The 20,907-nt window shown below is 53.6% G+C and overlaps 3 protein-coding genes and 1 long non-coding RNA gene across 4 annotated transcripts; 3 read left to right on the top strand and 1 right to left on the bottom strand.

The window, feature by feature from the left end:
- Positions 1 to 1,534: 1,534 nt before the first annotated feature.
- Positions 1,535 to 9,370, top strand: LOC122393573 (glutamate formimidoyltransferase-like). Its single transcript, XM_043389753.1, has 6 exons — positions 1,535 to 1,693; positions 4,308 to 4,575; positions 4,854 to 5,009; positions 5,346 to 5,522; positions 6,165 to 6,281; positions 7,109 to 9,370. Exons 2-6 carry the CDS (start codon positions 4,320 to 4,322, stop codon positions 7,363 to 7,365), a joined length of 963 nt encoding a protein of 320 aa, XP_043245688.1. The 5' UTR covers positions 1,535 to 1,693; positions 4,308 to 4,319; the 3' UTR covers positions 7,366 to 9,370.
- Positions 9,371 to 10,089: 719 nt separating this feature from the next.
- On the top strand, positions 10,090 to 13,384 carry LOC122393575 (stress response protein NST1-like). The gene is made up of 3 exons (XM_043389756.1): positions 10,090 to 10,668; positions 10,765 to 12,411; positions 13,379 to 13,384. Exons 1-3 carry the CDS (start codon positions 10,090 to 10,092, stop codon positions 13,382 to 13,384), a joined length of 2,232 nt encoding a protein of 743 aa, XP_043245691.1.
- A 266-nt stretch (positions 13,385 to 13,650) lies between these two features.
- Positions 13,651 to 17,530, top strand: LOC122393572. The gene is made up of 4 exons (XR_006258715.1): positions 13,651 to 13,950; positions 14,214 to 14,351; positions 14,622 to 14,763; positions 17,177 to 17,530. It is a non-coding gene; the product is annotated as an uncharacterized LOC122393572 (long non-coding RNA).
- Positions 15,296 to 19,903, bottom strand: LOC122393570 (membrane-bound transcription factor site-2 protease-like). Its single transcript, XM_043389752.1, has 6 exons — positions 19,442 to 19,903; positions 18,778 to 19,068; positions 18,375 to 18,478; positions 17,694 to 17,940; positions 17,154 to 17,337; positions 15,296 to 16,233 (listed from the first exon to the last, which is right to left on the bottom strand). Exons 1-6 carry the CDS (start codon positions 19,514 to 19,516, stop codon positions 15,629 to 15,631), a joined length of 1,506 nt encoding a protein of 501 aa, XP_043245687.1. The 5' UTR covers positions 19,517 to 19,903; the 3' UTR covers positions 15,296 to 15,628.
- Between the last annotated feature and the right edge of the window lie 1,004 nt (positions 19,904 to 20,907).

The raw sequence follows: 20,907 nt of genomic DNA, 5'->3' as shown, positions 1-20,907 counted from the left end.
CATTTTATACATACTGCTACTCTTATCAATAGCTGAAAGTTTCAAAGTGATCGATCAGTCGGTGTAGCTAGAGCGAGCTTTTGAAGTTTTTCTGAGGTAAGGTCACTTGATGTGACCTGGTGACCTGACCTTGAACGAATCGGGTGTGAAATTTTCACGACATGTGCGGAAAAGTTGCATGAACAGGTGTACCAAAAACGGCAGCGCTGCGCGCCGCCTTTTTGTTATAGACATTTGCTAAAAAACCTGAGGGGGCGTTGAAACGCCCCCCCCCCCCGCACGTCGCGGCCGTTATAAAGTATTTTATTCGCTGCGCAGAAGTCGCACCTATAAGACGAAAAAGGTGCTTGCACTGCATCTCTTGAGCAGCGTGGCATTGAGGTTGACCTAAAACACGGCCCAAGCACTCATGCATTATGCACCAGGGTAAGATATATGCAGAGACGACTGCATACCTTTATCACACCAAAGGTCATCAGGCTGCATCACAGTTTTACTGCTTCGCCACATGTTTTTTCCATCGCGACCGTGCTACCTACGTGCCGTGCTCGAATTAGCTTGTTGAATGTGTCTGGCCCACGGACGTTTATTTATAGATAGCGTACGTACGCCCGTGGTCTGGACTCTGGCCTGTGCTTAGGAGGCGTCCGTCTAGCCGCTTCGGAAGTGGGAGCCTGGGGTTGGAAGGGGAACATCATGATACCCGGGCGGAGCACAGTCGCCCGGTGAAAATAATCAATAGTGAACAGATGGCGACGGTCTGACGCGGAATGGCGAAAACGCGACTCACACTCTGTTGTTGGTGTGACACGGCTGTTGGACAGTGCCTCGTGCCATTGTGCTGAGCTCAGCCTCGAGCATGTGTTCGCTCCGGCCAAAATGCAGTCTACTGTCACATATAGCACGCCATAGACGGCCACACACAACACGTCAAATAGACGGTCACGTATATACTACGTCAAATAGACGGTCACATATAGGTACCTACTACGTCAAATAGACGGTCACACACACGACGTGAAATAGACGGTCACATACCTATACTACGTCAAATAGAGGGTCACATATACTACGTCAAATAGACGATCACACACACCACGCATAGGCGGCGGAACGGGGAGGGCACAGGCACAGGGGCACCGCGCCCCCCTTTGATTTTGGCATTTTAACATTAGCCCTATGGCCAATGGGCGTCGCATGGAAAGAATGGGACCAAAAGTCGGCAGTGCCCCCCCCCCCCCCTTAATCGAAGGTGTTCCGCCGCTACTAACACCACGTCAAATTCAAATAGACAGCCGATATGATTTTACCGACTACTAAGTCATGGCGATTACGGGCCTGAAGCACTAGCGCCTCTACATCGAACGCCTCACAGCTGTAGTTACATAAAATTGCCACCAGGCGGCAGCAGTATCAGACTCGCAGATTCGTGAATATCAAACGTTTCTTATAGGTATCTTGTATCAAACTGCTGTTAGATTGACGGACATGTGTAGAATGCGTATACCAGCGCAGATGATTCAAAATATTTTGTTCATTTGTAGAGATTACAGTTCACTTGTAATTTCATCTAGAAACTGCTATGGCAACCAAAGCTATTGGGATGGTGATAGCCGCTTTCATTGGCCTATTCAGCATTATGAATTCATTTACGAACAGATGACCATGGACTTTATATTTGAACGTGCTCACGGTATGTATTCTTTGCTCCAAGGCTTTGCTCTATTTTTATTCGACCTAGTGCGAAAAAAAGTAGCTGTTGCTTCCAGTCCAGGGTATATTGATAATGATATAGAACAGGTTGCTTCAACCTTTCGGGATTCAAGGCATCATAGTTCTCTATATACTGTGGCATCATAATTCATTTCAACATCAGGCTATCATAATCCAGTAGGTGGAACTATGGTCATGAGTACCCAAATATAGGAACGTTCCCATTTTTGGGAACGGAGTTCCCAAATATGGGAACGGGCGTTCCCATTTATGAGAACGGAAGGTAATTTTTCGGCCGTTCGCCCACTAAAACTCATTAGTGCATCACGTCTCAAAAAAGTGCACGCTAATTTAAGTATCTACTAAATCTCTATCAAATTATCTTTAATCTGACCGTTGAACAAGGAAATTGACCGTCGAATGATATTTTTAATGATTTTTTGAAATGACGGAATGGTGAAAACATGGGTTACACTACATTTAACATGCAATTTTAAGGAAAATGAAGCGTTTTTTACATTTTGAGGTCAAGTATAATAATTTTCGCCTGGTTATGAAGTTTCATACTAGCGACACCAGATACTGACATATGCAACCGAACACGCGGTCAGTCCCGAGGTAATATTGTTGACATTTGGTGTCGAGGCGGACGACCGCGTAGAACGTGCGTGATTTTACCGAACTACTGTTGTAAACTCAGTTTAAGTGGTCGAAAATTATTCAGCTGTATTTTATCAGCCCGGAAAGACATATTTTATTTGGATGCTAGCTGTTTAGTGTTGTTTTATAAGGAGCGTCATGAGCGTGGTTTTTGTCTTCCGTGTTTCTAAGCATGATCGTTTTGTGGGAATTTCTCTTATATAGGTCGCTCTGTGTGGCTTATTTATAATTTCTATGCTGATTTCGATCATTCCTCGTGCCCATCCTACCAGGCCTTTTGCCACTTACACTCATTAAGAAAGGAAAAAACTAGATTTTCATTGGGACTAGGTGTTTTGAGGGTGTAACATATTCAGCGTTCCCATTTTTGGATACTTCCTTGTACTCGTCAACTATCGGTGATAAACAGACAGGTGCTTGACATGTCTCCACCCTCGGCACGGACGGTGGATATAGGTATGGAAGACCTTGTTGAACATCGCTGAGCGTTGTGAATTACGTAATCCTGCAGAGGGGGGCGTGCCCGCTGCGAGATCGACGGGAATAAAAGCGCAGAAGACCGGGCGAAACATGCGACGGTCTTGCCGGAAAGGTCATCTGATGATTGTTGCGTTAACAATAATTTGCGGCGTTGGACGCGATGCTTGTTAATGAAAAAAGCCCCTGAAAGGCGTCGGTGAAATCGTTCCCAATTTTGGGTACGCCGTTCCCATAATAAGGAACGCTTGCAGCGCCAGTGTACGAGAGCGTTCCCAAATTTGGGCTCGCGGCCCGGATGATGGACTGCTTTAGAAATAGGGGAATTATTTGAAACTACGATGGGCCTTACAATATCAAACTCTCTCCCAACAATATTGAGACAAATATCAGGCGGTTCACGATCGTTTTATATTTTTTGGACGTCATTTAACGGTTCTTTTTCTTGTTTTAAATAATGCCTACATGGCGTTCCCATATTTGGGTTTATCGTTCCCAAACATGGGAACGAAAATGCGTTCCCGAAAATGGGTACGCTTGACCATAGTTCCGCCTACTGAATCATGTGTAATGTGAGTGCTGGTATCTGGTGTTGGTGTGGTTAGATACCTATCGCCCAGGGCAAATGCGATAAATGCTATTTATTTTTTCGGTTTAAACATTAGCCTGCCTCTTGTTTATAATAATTGGTAATATTGACCTGAGCCCCCTTTTACAGCAGGCTTTTATCACACTCGGTTTTCATGGAAACATCAGGTTTCTTAAATTGCGTCCAAGTTTGTTGAGATTTACCTTGGTACCTACGCCAGAAGTGTAATAGCACGAAAAGCCTGAGGAGTCACCTTGTAGTGCAGTGTGCCTTTGAAGCAGGGCATAGATTGGACATTATTTGTTGACATTTTTTAAAGACAATTTAAGCACAGGCAACAAAGTTTTTATGGTCACTTTTAAGTTTTATACCTTTAAATTGATGGTATTTTCTTAAACTTAAATTCTTATCATGAATACCTATAATACCTTATCAATAAAATCCATGTTTTGATTTTTGTGTGTTGCTAGGACAAACCTTGACCTGCGGGATGGAAAATAAGCTGTGGAAAAGTTAATTGTTGTCAACATTCAAAAGGATATATCTGAAGTTGCAGCAATGCCAAAAATGAATTAAACCTCTCTCCTCTATGGAGTTGATGCACAATTGTTTGATTTACCTATAATATGTTCATTATTAAATGCTTTAACAACAGTTGTTCCAACAATAGTTTAATTACACAGGGTTTTGATAGTACCAAGTCATAACAAATAGAATTCAAGCTCATCAAATGAAATATAAATGCTTCAAATTTGTGCAAAAACTAAATTTTACATTCCATATAAATTATCCTGTTATGTAATATTATTTCATGCTTATTCATTGTTCCCATGAACTCTACACCGTACCCACGTCACGTCCCCCTTAGCCCCTCAGCGCCATGGTGCCGCCGTCGGGGCTGCAGCTGGCCGCCTGCCTGGTGAACGTCTCCTGCGGTCGCCGGCCGGCCGCCGTGGCGCGGCTGGCGGCCGCTCCGCTGCGCGCCGCCGCTGGCTCGCCGCTGTGGGACGCCGCGGCGGCGCGCCGGCTGACGGAGCGGGGCGGCCTGCGCGCGCCCGTCACCGTGCTCAGCGTGTTCCCGGACACCGACTACGACCGGACCGTGTACACGGTGGCCGGCCCGCTGGCCACGCTCGGTAGGTCGGGGCGACACGGGGATCACCGCATCGTTCATCTACTCTTGTTACGGATCGTACACCGGGCATCCGTCACTCTTCCGTTTTATTATAATAAGCGTCTGATAACTTATCATCTAGACATTCTAGACAACCATGTTGTTTCATTCTGCTGTCATCATTTTGATCCCAGTATTTCTTCTGTTTACATTCATTGTTTCACTTGTTTCACTCCACCCATTCGCCTACACTACACTGTTGTCCGTCCCACTCCGTTCACCCCGCTGCCTGTGCCGCAGGCGCCGGCGTGCTGTCGCTCTGCCGCGAGGCCTGTGAGCTGGTGGACCTGCGGCACCACGCCGGCAACCACCCGTGTCTGGGCGCCGTGGACCTGGTGCCCTTCCACCCGCTGAGCGAGGACGTCACTCTGGAGGACTGCGCCCGGCTGGCCCGCGGTGAGCGGGAGCGGTGGGATGGGACCGTCTGGGCTGCGGTGATGGGTCTGCTTAGTACCTACCTACCTACCTAGTACCTAGTACCTAGTACCTAGTACCTAGTACCTAGTGTATGTAAAGCGGCGGCAGGTAGACCGATGTTACCGTTCTTGACGTCATATGACGTGTGTTTCTGTTTATGAGAGCACTTAGCAGTAGCTGACTGCCCTGGTTCGGGCTGGTTACTGTCTGTGTTTATGACAGTATTTGTGTTTGTAAAAGTGTTTGTGTTTGTTTCAACGGTTGGGGAGCAACTGACTGCCCTGTTTGTGTGTTGTGACACTGTGTTTGTTCCAGCGGTCGGTGACCAGCTGACCGCCCTGGTGCCCGGCACGTCCTGTTTCTGGTTCGGCGAGGCGGACCCTCTGCGCCGCTCGCTGCCGCTGCGCCGCAGACAGGTGGGCTGGTTCCAGCGGCGGCCGGTCGCAGCGGAGATCGACAGAGGGACGCCCGACCCGCGGCTCGGGGTCACAGGTCAGTGGGGGGGGGACGCCCGACCCGCGGCTGGGGGTCACAGGTCAGTGGGGGGGGGGGACGCCCGACCCGCGGCTGGGGGTCACAGGTCAGTGGGGGGGGGGGACGCCCGATCCGCGGCTGGGGGTCACAGGTCAGTGACCGAGGCACGTCTGACCCGCGGCTGGGGGTCACAGGTCAGTGAAGAGGGACGCCCGACCCGCGGCTGGGGGTCAGAGGTCAGTGAAGTGGGACGCCCGACCCGCGGCTGGGGGGTCACAGGTCAGTCTAAGGGACGCCCGACTCACGGCTGGGGGTCACAGGTCAGTCTAAGGGACGTCTGACCCGCGGCTGGGGGTCACAGGTCAGTGAAGTGGGACGTCTGACCTGTGGCTGGGGGTCACAGGTCAGTGAAGTGGGACGCCCGACCTGTGGCTGGGGGTCGCAGATGCGATCCGACAGTCAGTCTAGAGAGATGGGATCGGACAGTCATCAGGCGAGGGCTGCCCGTCATTCGCCCTTCATGCAGTAAAACGTTCATAACATGCCAATGAATCCAGTATGGTTAAAAGCTCTTAGCTTCATACGTTGTGTTTTGGAGGCACGTTTGTTTGTCGCTCCCTGCCTGTATGTGTCCTGAATATGCGCGTCGTTTCCTTCCAGGAATTGGCGCCATTCCGTACATGACCAACTACAACGTCACCCTGGACACTGCCGACCTGGCGGTGGGCAGGGAGGTCGCCGCCGAGCTGAGGGCCACGGCGCCCGGCGGGATGCCAGGTGAGGGACAGGGAGGGACGGAGGGCCGCCACACTAGGAGGGTGGCCAGGTGAGGGACGGGGAGGGACGGAGGGCCGCCACACTAGGAGGGTGGCCAGGTGAGGGACGGGGAGGGACGGAGGGCCGCCACACTAGGAGGGTGGCCAGGTGAGGGACGGAGCGGAGGGACGGAGGGCCGCCACACTAGGAGGGTGGCCGGGGGAGGGACGGAGGGCCGCCACACTAGGAGGGTGGCCAGGGGAGGGACGGAGCGGAGGGACGGAGCGGAGGGACGGAGCGGAGGGACGGAGGGCCGCCACACTAGTGGGGTGACCAGGTGAGGGACGGAGCGGAGGGACGGAGGGCCGCCACACTAGTGGGGTGACCAGGTGAGGGACGGAGCGGAGGGACGCGACTGAGGGAGGGACAAACAGCTGAGACGTCAGGACAGCAGAAGGAGATGTTGTTATGCGCTGTCACTTAGTGAAATGTCTCTTTCCTAAGTCCTAAGTGCCGACAGCGGCGATGAAGCTTCAATATACCGGTCGATCGAACCACCCTGCCGTCATTTGATGTCAGCGATGGTCGTGGCCGGGACTACGGTACAAAATACAGACACTCCCATTTCAGTCTGACTTGAAGCGGTGGCAGTGTGTGAGCTGTCAGTGAGAGTACAGGGTTGTAGAAAATCGCAGTGTCTGACCGGCCTTTGGCTCCGTCCAGGCGTTCAGCCGATGACGTTCAGTCACTGACGTTCAGTGTCGAGGTGAAGCCTGAACAGTGTATGTATATGTGGGGGGGGGGGGGGGGGGGAGTCTATAGAGTCTGACCCTTCCCCTCCTATCCAGGCGTTCAGGCGATGGCGTTCGTCCACGGGGGCCGTGTCGAGGTCGCCTGTAACCTGGACACGCTGCCCTCCGGCGCCCCGGAGCCGACGGCCGTGGAGGCGCGCGTCCGCCAGCTGGCGGCGGCGCGCGGCGCTCAGCTGACGCCCGACTCGCGGGTGGTGGGGTTCACCCGCGCGGGAGCCGCGCGCGCCGCCTGGGAGGCGCTCAGCAGCGGCGACGGCGAGGCCTGGAGGCTCCGGCGCGGAGCGCACATGTGAGTGGTGTGAGGCGCAGTAGAGGTAACCCGAGGGACGGCGGAGGGGGTACTACAGTCAGACGGGACGGGGTACGGGACTCTGTGACTGTGACTGTGCAGCAGTTGTTACTGTTCGTTGAACAGGGAGTAGTGGGAAGTGGCTATAACTTTGGCTGCGCGCTGTGTGTGGCTACGGGCCACACTGTAACCGGCTGTGTTCGTGAGCCGACTTGCCGTTATAGCAGTACGTTGGCATGGTAATTGGTATTATAGCTGATCTGATGACGGGGTATTAGAACAGTGCAATACGGGGATTTACACATATATTGGTTAGGTGGTATTACTATACACTTATACAGTAGGGTTCAGTGAAGTGCGACATGTTACGATGCTGCCGATTTTGTCGGCATCAACCGTTTCGGGGACGCCTTTAACCGTATCGTTGTTTTCATACGAAACATTTTGCGTTGGTTAGGTCAGTGGCGGATCCAGGGGGGGGGGGGGCAAAATGGGCATTTGCCCCCCCCCCAACGGCATAATTTTAACCCGCGCCCCGTAGGGGGGGGGGCCGAAACGGCCCCCCCTGTCCTTTTCGGTCGATATCTCCTAAACGGCTGGAGATATCGCCACCAAACTTTCAGGACCCCTCCGGGCATCAATTTTACACATTGTGACCAAAAATTTTCCAGAGGCTATGATAGGTTGGCCACAAATGACGTCAGAGTGACGTCATGTTCTATCATTTTCGACCGAAAAAAGACCTTCGCGAGAAGACCTGTCAGGACTACAGCTTTGAAGATACAGAAAAATGATCAGACATAAAAGGTGTAGAATTGACAGGGCTACAAAACTGCTATCTCGAATTTTTGAAATTTTTGAGTTTTGACCCCCAAAAATCAAAAAAAACATTTTTTTGGATATATTCGCCAAAAAATCCAAAAAGTTTTTTTGAGTTTCGAAAAAAAACCGGAATATATGTGATAGTGCCTACCGTCTTCTATCTACATACCAAATTTCAGATCGATACCTCGTTTTTTGGCCAAGTTATAGCGAAAAAACTGTTCAAAAATGATGACGTCAAATTTTCAAACTCAATTTTTGGCAATTGTAGAACTCGTAGAGCAAAACGAAGACCACCATTAGACTCCCCGTGACGAGCTGCATCGAATCGATACCCATTTTATGCAAAAATATCAACTTTGAAATTTGACCTAATTTGACCTGACCTTGACCTGACCTTCACAAAAACGTGACCTAGGCTGGCCCCAAAGGCTGCCTAACCCACATAATCGCATTTGTCATGTAAAATGGACCATAAAACATGTATCACACGACACATTCATATTGTGACCCCGGTGACCTGACCTCGCTGTGACCTGACCTGGTATCAGTGACCTCAGATAGCAAAGTATGTGTTTGGCGAACAATGTACCATCGATGGTTTTCAACAAATTACCAATTTACTCGCTTTCACAGCACATTTCTTGAATTGCCTGTGAACGGTGAAAATCTGACCTTTGACCTGACCTGTGACGTCATCGGTTTGACCTAGGTCAATGAAATTTGGTCACAAGGTAGTTCCCGGGTGGGGCTATCGAACGCCGTTTGAATTTTGAAAATCGGCCGGTAACTTTCCGAGATCTTAGGGGGGGGCCGAAACGCCCCCCCCCCCCCCCCCCTACGGATGGTAGGGTCCGCCGGTAGCCCTACGGGGCGCGGGTTAACATTACGCCTATGGACGAGGCATGGAAAGAATCGATAAATTGTTATGGTTTGCCCCCCCCCCCAAAAAAAAACCTGAGCTGGATCCGCCTCTGGGTTAGGTATCTATTATTGCTAGTGTTATGCGGTGTGCTTATGAATATACTTGTAACAATTTCTGAACGCCGCAGATTTCGCTTGCTGTCGGATTTGAACACTATCGGACGCTTTGTATTTCGGGCTCTTTCCTTCAGAGGTGTCTTTTGGTATACCCTGGCGTATGTCGGCTTTAAAAATCAAGAAACTTACCTTTTCAGTTCCAAATTAGTCGAGGTGTGCTGCTTTTTAAAAACATATAACAAATTATTGTAAAAAGAGTCAAATTTCTGTGCAGCATAACCATTAAATTTACGTAGACATTTGCGCCGGCCAAAATGTTCTTTTCTTTGATGATCTACGACATTGATTCAGTCTTACATAACGAATAAGTGGCATAGTCTTTTCTGTAAAAAATGCCGTGTAAATAGAGGATCGCTCATTTTGGTACTTTTTATTATATCTTTCGCTTTAAATCAAAATGGCAGCTGAAAGCGAGGAGAGTCCAAACGAATCGGCCTCAAAACCAACAATATCCTCATCGAAACAGGACGCCTCCAGTGAAAACGCCGCCAAAACGGAGGAGGATAAATCTGCTGCTCCGGCGGCCGAAAACCCCACTGACCCATCCAACCCTGACGGCGTGGGGGATGGCTCTGCGGTGGCGAGCAAGGTGTCCGTTCAGCAGACACCCTCACAGTCGGACCCAGTCCCGCCGGCCGACCCGCCGGCTCCGGCTGACACCGTCCCGGAGTCGGAGCCGCAGACGGAGCCCGCGGAGCCGCCGCCGGAGCCGCCGCCGGAGCCGGCCGCCGTCCCGCGGGTGGGGTCGGCGGCGGCGCGGGGCTCGGCGTCCCGCGGCGGCGGGTCGGCGGCCGACCTGCCGTCGGGCCTCACCGAGCGGCTGTCGTCGCTGAGCGCCGCTGCCGGCGCCAGTCTGAAAGATATGATGGCCCGGAGCAGCGTCACTGGCTCCGGCTCTGGCGCGGTGAAGGCAGGGGACTCGGGAGCCACCCGCCCGGCGCCAGGCCCCGCCGAGCCTCCCGCGCAGGACAGCACGACTAAGAGCGAGACCAGCGAGCCGACAGAGACTGCTGTCAAGGAGGAGCCGGTAGTGAAACAGGAGACTCCGGACTCCCGCGGAGCCAGTTCAGCGGAGCAGGCTCCCGTACAGGCTCCCGGCGCAACTCTCAACACTCAGGAGTCGGGAGTGTTCACTCCGACAGCTGCGCCGCCCTCTCCGGAGCGGGAGCAGCGGGAGGGCGCAGCGTCCGCCCCGCCGCGCGGCACACAGTCGGCGGCCAGTCGCGGAGTGAAGATAGTGAAGGACGAGTCGGCGCCCACCGACCGGCGCTCCTCCTCGTACCTGTACAACGACTGGGACCGCACCCTGTATGAGAAGACAGGTCGGCCGCCGCCCGGCGAGGCGCACTGGTCGCGCGACAAGAGCGCGCACAGCGACCGCAGCCCGGCCCGCGCCGGCGGCGCCGAGCCGTGCTCTCACTCGCGGGGCTCTGCGCAGCCGGCGGCGCGCTCGGCGTCGGCCCGCCGCCGGCCGCGCAGCCGCCGACGGCCGGTCACCTCCCCCGGCGGCCGGCGGGCGTTCGACATGGCGCGCTGCCAGCGGGAGACGCAGGACCAGTTCGGTAGGAGGATCGTCTACCGACACTGCTTCATCGAGCCGGAGTTCACGCTGCGCGGCCAGAGGATCCCCGTACACGGCGCCCGGAAGGGCAGCATCGTCAACGCCGAGGACACGTACGCCGCCTTCGCGCTGGAGCTGGTCACGCCTCCCTCCGAGGGACAGCTCTCCGCCGAGAAGGTGCAGCGCCGCGCGCGCCTAAAAAAGAGACGCCGCAAGAAGAGGAAGCGCTCACCGGGCGGTAAGAGCCTGCTGCGGGAGCGGGCGCTGATCGAGGAGCAGAAACAGCGTCTGGAGGAGGAAGGCGAGAGGCTGGAGGAGGACCGGATCCGGCTGGAGGGGACGCGCCGCCACCTGGAGCAGCTGGAGGAGTGGTGGGTGACTGAGGGACTCCAGATCCTCCAGCGCAACGAACTCCGCGAGCAGGAGGAGAAAATCATCAATGCCGTGATCGAGGAGGAGTGTCAGCGGATCCGGGAGGAGAGGAGGAGACTCCAGGAGGAGTGGCAGTTCCTGGTGGAGCGTGTCGAGCGTCAGGAGAAGGAGGAGCGGCGTGTCCAGGAGGCGCTCCAGGAGCTGGATGAGCGGCAGGAGGAGCTGGCGCAGCACGAGCGGGCCGGGATGCGGCGCATCCACGAGATGAAGGCCGTGTTCGACATCGAGCGGCGCATGATGGAGGTGGATAGGAAGAAGCTGGTGGAGGAGGCGCTGACGTCTGAGGCGTTCCGGGACGCCCTGGAGGACGCCGAGCTCGGCTGCTGGGAGGCGCTCTCGGAGGACGGCCGGAGCCGGTCGCGGGTCAGCTCGGCGTCCCGGGGCGCGCGGCAGCCCGAGCCGCCCGACCCGTTCACCAACATCAAGGACAGCCGGTTGGAGCGGCTGCTGGCGGACATCATACACTCGCCGGGATCGGCGGAGCCGGAGCAGCGCCATGACGAGCCGACATCCCCTGAGTTACAGCAGCGTTCCTCGGAGCTGCTATCCCCGGAGCCCAGCTGCCTCTCCCCAGAGCTGGTCTGCTCAGAGTCCGACCAGCGCTGTGTGCCGCTGCGGGAGGACGGTCCCGGCCGCCCGCCCAGTGGTAATGCCTGCGGTCGGCCGCAGCGCCCCATCACGGCGCGCGGCCGACCGGCCAGGGCCTCCCGCTCCACACCGTCCGGGGACCCCCGGACCGCGCCGGATGTCCTGCCGCCCTGCGCCGCCCGCAGCGAGGGCGCCGGAGGTACAGCGGTGACCCCGGGCCGGCCGACAGGGGACGGTCTGTCGGGCGGCGGGGAGATCGCCGACATCTGGCGCCGCCGGCCCACCGCCGCGCAGCGTCGCGATACGTGCAGCGAGGCGGCTATCGCTGAGGACCGGGGTCCGGCTGCAGGCAGTGAGGGGAGCGGGGCTGCCCCGGCGGCGCCGGCGGTACCGGACCGGCCTCAGCCGGAGCACCACCTCCCGGCGCCGGCAGCTCAGCGGCAGCACGCCAAGAGCGAGGGCTTCATGGACCCCAGCGTCCGGCGGGCGGAGGCGGAGCGGCGCCGCGCCAGCGCCGCGCCCTGCCTGGAGAGCCAGACGAGAGCGGAGTCTCCGACACCAGGGGAACAGACACCGGCGCCCCCGCAGACCCCGGCGCCCCCGGCGGCCGGCGGGAGCTCGCCGGCCGACCCGGCCGCGGAGGGCGGGGGCGGCGGCTCACCAGCCGCCTCCCAGCCGAGCTCGCTGCGCTCCGGACTGCGGAGCGCCGACTCGGTGCAGCGGAGAGTGTCGTTTGACCAGAGGGCCACCGCGCAGACGGTGTCGGACGGAGCGGCCGGCGGGGCGGGGGAGGGGGCGGGCGGGGAGGGTGCAAAGGGGGAGGGGGACGGCGGCGCGGATAGCGGTCAGTCTGAGACTGGCTAGTGGGTGAGCTTAGGGCGATAATGTCACGAGGCACCTGCCGCGGAACACTGAATGGACGAAGGCTTTGACTCGCAAATCTAAATCGTCATTTGCTTTTTTCCGTTTTGCCTTTGTAATATTTTCAGTTTTCATTTTGTCAGAAAGAAGTTTCGGCGGCAACTGTTAAAAATCTTCGTCAGGAAATTATGGCTTCGAATCGTTACGAACGCAAAATATTACTTTTTCTCCTATCGGGATATTCTTGCTTGATCAACACAATAAATACCTGCATCGCCCGCGTCATCTGTGAATGTCTTATCGATTGCGGCCTTACTGGGACCTGAATCCTCTCCTCTGACCTGACATCTGACCTCACCAAAACACCATGGACCTGACCGCTGACCTTCGCTCTCTCCTCTGCCCTGAATCCTGAACTGACCTGTGCCCTCTCTATGACCTGACTCATGGCCCGACCTGTGACCTCACTCTGACCTGACTCATGGCCCGACCTGTGACCTCACTCTGACCTGACCTGTGCCCTCACTCTGACCTGACTCATGGCCCGACCTGTGACCTCACTCTGACCTGACTTGTGACCTGTGTCCCGACCTCAAACCTGACTCATGACTCGAGTGTCCCTGACCTGACCTGGGTCCCGACCTCAAACCTGGGCCCTGACCCGACCTGTGACCTCACCTGACACCCCTGGTGGGCTAACAACCCGTCTCAGACCTGACGGGGTCGAGTACCTACCACCCACAGGCAGCGGCGTGTTGTATGAAATGGGTGCATCGCGTCTGGTCGGCCTCAGGTAAAATTGTTTTTTATTTTTGATTTTAGTATTTATATTTTCATTGTAATATGTTAAGCGCTACTTTTGTAGAAAGTTGGGATACCTTGTCACAGAAACTATTTTTAATACTCTTGGGTAATTGTGGGTGTGACATTTCTGGCGCTCTATCGTCGATTAGTTGCGCAGTGTTGTTTTCTTGGTTGTATTGCGCGCTCTGCGCTGTGTTGGACCAGTAGGGATGTATTTTCCAGTATTTTCGAAGAAAATAAGCTAAAAAGTACTTAAATCGTGACAGTAATTGAATTGACCTAAGCTTGAGCTGGTAATAACGGCCTGGCTACTGAATCTACATACGATTGATGTCAAATGCACAAGAGACCGAGGGGTGAAAAGATGTGAAGTGGTGCCTGAACCTGAAGTCTTACAGAGGCAGACCGGGACATTTTCTTTTTTATCAAGTATCCAACTAAAAAATGAGGTCAATCAACAATGCAATGAGCTTGAAAAAGGTATGTCATTAGATCACCAAATATTGTAATGCACCATCGATATGCTTCAGGATAAATGGCCTACTTTTTCAGCACAAAGTCTGAGTATGCCCTCAATTTTGTCTTTTGACTGTTTGAAACATTGAAAATTAAATGTGCTGTTTGGCCTCTTGGAAAGCTGGCTAGATTATTTGGTACCTATTTATTATATTGTTATGCTAGCGCCTAGCAGGTTCCGAATTTGCAGTCCTATCACCTCATTTAGGATCCATCTTTATTTTCAGTTCATGCTGCGGCAGGAAGTCCTGACTCTCTACAGGTCCATTCTGAGGTCCATCAAATCAGTCCCAGAACAGGACAGGGCCACAATGAAGGCATGGGTCCGAGAAGAGTTTGAGCTGCATCGGTCTGTTCAAGATGAGGTGAGCCACAATGTACCATCGCTAGTCACCAATATGTTGTACTGAAATATTGCACTTTAATATGTTCAAAGTAAAGCTAACAGAAAGCATCTCTGCAACCAGGGATGTGATCACCTTGCAATGATTCATTCTTGAATTATCAGCAAAACAAAGTGTGGGAGGAGTGTGATCAATGCTTACACTGTGCTTATTGCAGTCAAATAGGCTAAATTCACCTTAACTATTGTTGAGGGTGATGAGAAAAGTACCAGACCTGTTGTTTTATTACAGGCACTCATCAAACAGCATTTAGCTTGTGGCAAAAAGACATTCAAAGAGCTCCAACAAGCAATGAATCTTGCATCATCCTGACAAGTTTGTAGCAGCCATCTCAACTGTTGCTCCTGTTCATCTACTACTTGAATCTACTTTGGTGAGTCAGGTTATGGATGTTTTGCAGTTTCGTATCAACTCTTGAATCGCTATGAGGGCCCCAGTCGCCCAATAACTATGTCGCTCGCGCGTAGGTCGATCGGTGAAAATCCGCCATATCCCCACGAACCCAGGAAGAAGCAGACTGTCCCAAAAATATAAATTCGCAAAAAGTATATTTGTGCTTTATGTAACAATGCACGGATATCATCCACTGTACGCACACTGCACACCACGCACTAACAACCGTGCATGCCAGTGCATGCACAATGCACATTACCCGCGGGGACTCGCAGTTGAAGAGCTAAAACGCCGGCTCGCGGAGTCGAGTGTCATGCGGACCCTGTTTGACCGCGTGCAGTGGCATAACCGGTGTTGTCGGTACGGGTCTATGACGGGTCAACGACAATCGGCAGTCGGCTTGAACTGACAAGTGACAATCCTAACAGCGGCTAGAAGGCTATCTAACAAATAGCGATCTCCAAGCGCTTGCAGTCCGGCCAACAGCTGCCTGAAGCATTCCAATCAACGAAAGTGCATTGAAGCGCGCCGTATTTCAAATATGAGATCACTTCTATATCACCCCATCACAGCAGAGGTTATAATTGACAGGAGGAAGCAGGAAATCACACCCATAAAGTGTGTTATGAGTATAAATGGCGAAGGGCCACAGTGCATCATTGAAGCATAATCAGCTTTGCCACCCGATTGGTGCCTGGCGAAATGACAGTGCATAGTTTACGTGACGTAATGCCCTACCATCACTTATTGCGACGAGGAAGCACCCGGAGTATAACTCTAACAACGCCTCCACGAATTCTTCTCAGAAAGCACCACAAGGACTCGTGGTTCACTAACCGCTGACCTCAGGCCGCCCTGAAGACGCTGCGCAGCCCGAGCACCACGTTGGCGGCCAGCAGCGCCGACCCGCCCAGCACCCCGACCCGCTCGATGGTGGCTCTCCTCCGGCGGGAGACGCGGCCGCCGAGCGCCGCCTCCAGCAGCGCCGCCCAGATCCACTGGCCGTCCAGCGCGAAGCAGGGCACCACGTTCAGCACCGCCAGCGCCGCTGAGAAGGAGAGCACGTAGTGCGCCAGCGTCTGGAGGCGGCGCGGCGCGGCGGCCGGCAGCGGCCACCAGCGCGGCTCGTGGTCGGACACCGCCGCGTCCGCGAACACTGTGCCCGGCGCGCCCAGGAACAGCACGGCCGGCCCGGCACGCCGCCGCAGCGAGAGCAGCCGTACGGCCGGCTCCAGCGCCGGACGGAAACAGCGCGCCGGCTCGCCGCACGAGGCCGTGGTCTGGCAGCGCGCCGGGCCGGAGTCGAGCACGGCGCGCGCCGGCAGACACGAGAACGGCGGCGCCGTCCAGTCTGGCGTGCCGTCGTCGCCGACAAACTCGAAACACAGGTGCGAGCTGCTGTTGGAGGCGTCGCAGCACTCCACCAGGCCAGTGTCGTCCCGCGCGTACGCTGCAACGGAAGGAGGGGGATCGTGAGGATGGTGAGGTTGCTGAAGAGCGTCAGTAGCTGAACACCCTCACCAAGAACAAATCGGGGTAAAGCGCTGCAGATATTTGTTTCCATTGACGTGATTAAATGAAAGACGCAGTTCTCGATCGTTTATTTAAAAATAATAATATTTAGATGGTCACTCAGTTACTCTTACGCAGCGAGATATTTGGAATCAAAGGGTGAAAAGGTGTTGTCCCTTCAGTGTGGCCAAATTGGTTAAGCGTTAGGGGGAGGATGTATAAAAAGTCGTATGAGGATGTCACTATTTTAGAAAAAAACTCGTCTACAGCCTCATTTTAGGTGCAGTTTTTACAGGTACCTAATGTGGAAAAACTATACCTGACGTCAAGTTCTGGTGGAAAGTACAAAAAAAACTTCAAATATTGTCATTAAAGATGTATAAAAAACAACATGTAAGCGCGACAGTACGAGTATGACGATGCGAATCGTGCATTGGAACATTTTTAGTCTTTATTCCTACACTAGGTATGCTTGCACGACAAAAACGTCGTGATGATGTAATTTCAAAATTTCTGAGGATGTCATTATACTTTTCATTGGGGGTGACTTTCCCCGCAACATCACCAATTTGGCCACACTGTGTCCCTTCCCTTCAACGTTATTCCCACGGTATGAAGTTGCATAATTAAGCATGTGCTATATAACTATCCGCTCATTTCCCATTTACAATGCTCAAAAATGGTCCAAACCTCCTACCTGTCACCCTCATGTGTCACAATATTGAAAGCACGAGGTGCATCGTCTCTGTCTCAATAATGCATGTTCTCTGGCACTTACGATGGTGTAAGGTCTCGTCCGCCTATCCCGGACGGTACTTACTTTAGTGTATGGTCTCTTCCGCCTATCCCGGTACTTACGATGGTGTATGGTCTCGTCGTAGGCGGCGCTGAGGTCGGTGGAGACGCAGTAGCCCGTCTGCGGCTCGGAGGCTGCGCGCGCCAGACACGAGAGCCAGTCGCGCCGCGAGCGGACCGGGCACTCGTTCACTGCCGTCATCAGGTCGCCGGCCGACAGACCGGTGGCGCCGTGCAGCGGAGAGTCCTGCAAACACGGCCCAGAGCGTCACCAACAGACAGAGAGGGGTAAGGGCGGGTGCGTGCAGAGGGGTAGAGAGGGTGCGTGAAGTGATCAGAGACGCATAGAGACAGTGCGAGTGTTTATAGTTGTTGTACAACTGTGTGTGTGCCTTGAAGACCTGGTAAAAGTGCAATAAATGAGAAAGATATTGGTGTAACCTCGGCGTATTTAATGGTGCAAATGTCAGAATCATTTAAGAGATTTTATAGACATCAGGCTCGAGCACGTCTGTGTGTTGAAGGGCGCGCTTCGTGTATTAACTGGGATCAGCTACTGACCTGATAGACGCTGTAGACGCCTCCGTTCTGTGCTATACTGACCTGATATACGCTGTAGACGACGGCGCCCTGCCCGACCCTGTACAGGGGCGCGGTGAGCAGCGGCAGAGCGGCCAGCAGGGCGGCGGCCGCCGCGCACAGCACCACGTTGTGCCAGACGCCGGCGCAGAGCACCCGCAGTCGGCGGAGCGGCGGCAGCGCGGAGAGCGCCTCCGAGCAGACGTCCACGAACGCGGCCGGCAGCACGAGCACCAGCAGCAGGCCGGAGCCGAACACACGCACCTGCTCACTGACCGACAGGGACGGGGGGGGGACGTGAGGGAATGGCTGACGGGAGCCGACAGCGCGTCGTGGGGGATTTACCACCGGGGACAGGCGGGCAGCGAGGACCCAAAACGAGACGCTGTAGCCGGTAGCGGCCCCCACTAGCTAACTTTTTAATGGCGCTGAATAAGGTAAATATCATCACTCAGACAGACCTATTCCTATAAAACAGCCACCGAATAAAAACTATCTGCGAAAATATCACTCTCATCGCTTCCTAGACACCTGGGGAGGACGTGCAGATGTTGATTACTTTCAGTCTTCGACCCGGAACATAAAATGGACTCGTCTGCCGAGTTCGGTAGAAGGAGGCGGCATTAATCGGTAGACAGGGCTGACGGACCTGTTAGGCGGACCTAACAAAGGCTCTCCCGCACCCCTATCAATGACGGCGCTCACCGGACGGCGGCCACGGCGTGTCCGCACTCGTGGTAGACGCTGCACACCAGCAGGGTGATGACATAGTAGGGCACGTCCTCGGCCGGCAGGTTCACGCCCGGCAGCTGACGGAGGCCAGGGGGGGGGGGCGTCAGAGAGGGGAGAGTACGGCGGGGTGATGCACCACAGCACCGGTAACGATAGGCCGGAGACGGGGCGAAACGGTATATTGAAGCATCGACTGTACTCATGGCGACCGTTGTAGTTTATGGCATAAAACTGCGGACAGTCAGTGTGCTGCATTTTCTCGAAATATGTCCCATTGTTACGTTGCTTGGATTGCTTCCGACGCCACCCTCCCTGCCCGCTCCCTCAGGACTCCGGTTCCTCTCTCCCGCTCTCTCCTGCTCCCCGCCCCACTCACCACGGGCTCCAGTACAAAGGCGGGCGGCGCCGCGGTGGCCGCCGCTCCCTCGGCGGCCGCCGGTCTCAGCAGTGAGTGTACCGTGTGCAGCAGCAGCAGCACGGAGGGCACCAGCAGCGCGCAGGTGACCCACACCCCGGCCGAGAACCAGAGCCGCGCCAGTCGGCCGCCGCCAGCGCCCCACCGCTGGAACGGCCGGTTCAGCGCGCGCGTGCTCCACTTGAGCTGCAGCGGACGGACCGTGACGCCGGAGGCCTCCAGCAGGTTCAGGTACGGCAGGTGCAGGCAGGACTGAAAACGGGGGCAGGGAGGAATGAAATCGGGGGACCGCTCACCAGTAAGCTGGAGTTGCTGCGAACTAAAGGCTACCAGTAAGATCAGTTGTTGACAAAGTGTACAGTTACAGAGCGATTTCAATCCATCAAGCTTTATTTTGATTAATCTTTCCATCATATATTCCATATCATTGTGTGTGTATCACGGTATCATTTTGATTAATAGATGCTAAGTGCGCCTCTGGATTTGCAATGATAAAATATAGCAAAACAAAGTATCTGCTCTTCAACTGAAACCATTGAACTGCCATTGCAATGGAACCCATCAGCATCTCCAAGGTGAAGGGATTTGTATACAATAAAGAAAATTAAGCATCAAGCTGGCTTACCTTGAGCACTGTGTCCGTTACATACAGCACGACATGGACCAAAACAATGACTAAAATCACCCAGTATGAAGCCATTTCCACAATTACTGATGGTACCAGTAGAACAGTGAACTAGTAGACGATAAAGCTACACTGTGTGTACCATTTGATAAATAACCTCATAATATTGCAACATAAATTGAACTACAATGCATTCTTCAGATTATGCTTCTTTCATCTTATTTATGTAGCCTTTGATGAAAAGTGGAATGGTTCAAATACAGCCTGAAAATGACAAAGTGTCATGTTTATCTTTGACTGGTATGGATATTTGACACCTGTTTGCATGAGATGTTAAAACAAGTAGGACAAGCATGGCATACTGTTGTTATTGTTGAAGAGTTAGGGCGCGCAGCAGCTTGGCTCAAGCATCCAACATACATGGCATACAAATAAGTGGCAAATTTCTAGTGATTTGGATTAAGGACATGGCCAGGGGGCCGGGGGGTGTTCACGGGCACCGCACACTGCTGCGTGCGGTGTGTGCGGTGCGTCCAGCAGGCGTGGGGGTAAAGGATGGGTAGGCGGCTCTGACGTCACGGCTGCGTGCGGTGGACGGTCCGCTGTGGCCAGTCCCGACCGGCCACAGCAGTCGCTGTGTCGGTGACTGAAGGCTGACGTAGGGACGCAGTGGGCGGAGCTTCGAGGCTGTGTGCGGTCCGACCGCACACAGGGCCCGTGAACAGCCCTCAGATGGCACTATGCCATATAGGTTAGGTACTTCAGCACTCTCATATCAATTTTGAAATTGAGAAAGTGTATTCAGAACAATTGAATGGTGGAAGGCATAAATAATCGCCACGCACTTTCAGAATGTGGATCGCTCATGATTGTTCAATACAATACAAACAAATATATGGCATAATGCAAATATAGGACGACGGTGAAAACAGGGCGCCTGGGGCGATTTGATCAAGGTTCGTGAAATTCACACGTGACGTTTAGCATCTAGAAGGCCCAAGGAGGGGGATGAGTTCCAAATATCACGTGACTAATATGCCCTCCGGCGCCCTGTTTTCACCGGCGTCCCAAATATAGGAGGATAGGAACCTACTCCCAAATTCCCTCTGTAAGAATCCACTTTGCAATCAACTAATAGGCAAGCTCAAGGGCAAGCTGATATGACTGTTCTTTCGCAATAGCAGCATATATAGCATCCGCGCCGTTTTTGAATGAACGCAGGCCTGAAATAAAAACTGTTTGAAGTAAATGACGCAATAATTCTGTGAAACAACGTTTAAAGCATAGATTGAAGTTATTGTGTCAGTTTATAGAATTATTCATACAAAAAATTGGTTAAAATACAGTTTTGATCAATTAAATGTTAATTTATTCATGTTAAAAATGTTTTTTTTATAAACGTAAGTAGACCGAAACAGCAAAATAGAGTCTCTGTCAACGCTGATTCTGCTGTTGGACAGATAGAA

Source organism: Amphibalanus amphitrite, unplaced genomic scaffold (assembly GCF_019059575.1).
Source record: "Amphibalanus amphitrite isolate SeventyFive unplaced genomic scaffold, NRLGWU_Aamphi_draft 000542F_arrow, whole genome shotgun sequence".
NCBI lineage: Eukaryota > Metazoa > Arthropoda > Thecostraca > Balanomorpha > Balanidae > Amphibalanus > Amphibalanus amphitrite.
Note: the sequence above shows the minus strand (reverse complement) of the source record. Positions and strands in the feature narration are given on the sequence as shown.

Bases quoted from the DNA above. Each gene is read 5' to 3' on its own strand.
- LOC122393573 (XM_043389753.1), top strand. From the start codon at position 4,320: ATGGTGCCGCCGTCGGGGCTGCAGCTGGCCGCCTGCCTGGTGAACGTC. The intron at 5,010-5,345 runs GTGAGCGGGAGC...TGTTTGTTCCAG, and splicing joins CTGCGCCCGGCTGGCCCGCG to CGGTCGGTGACCAGCTGACC. The intron at 5,523-6,164 runs GTCAGTGGGGGG...GTTTCCTTCCAG, and splicing joins CCCGCGGCTCGGGGTCACAG to GAATTGGCGCCATTCCGTAC.
- LOC122393575 (XM_043389756.1), top strand. From the start codon at position 10,090: ATGGCCCGGAGCAGCGTCACTGGCTCCGGCTCTGGCGCGGTGAAGGCA. The intron at 10,669-10,764 runs GCGCGCTCGGCG...GCGCGCTGCCAG, and splicing joins GGGGCTCTGCGCAGCCGGCG to CGGGAGACGCAGGACCAGTT.
- LOC122393570 (XM_043389752.1), bottom strand. From the start codon at position 19,516: ATGGCTTCATACTGGGTGATTTTAGTCATTGTTTTGGTCCATGTCGTG. The intron at 18,479-18,777 runs GTGAGTGGGGCG...GGCCTCCGTCAG, and splicing joins CCTTTGTACTGGAGCCCGTG to CTGCCGGGCGTGAACCTGCC. The intron at 17,941-18,374 runs GTGAGCGCCGTC...CCTGTCGGTCAG, and splicing joins CACGCCGTGGCCGCCGTCCG to TGAGCAGGTGCGTGTGTTCG.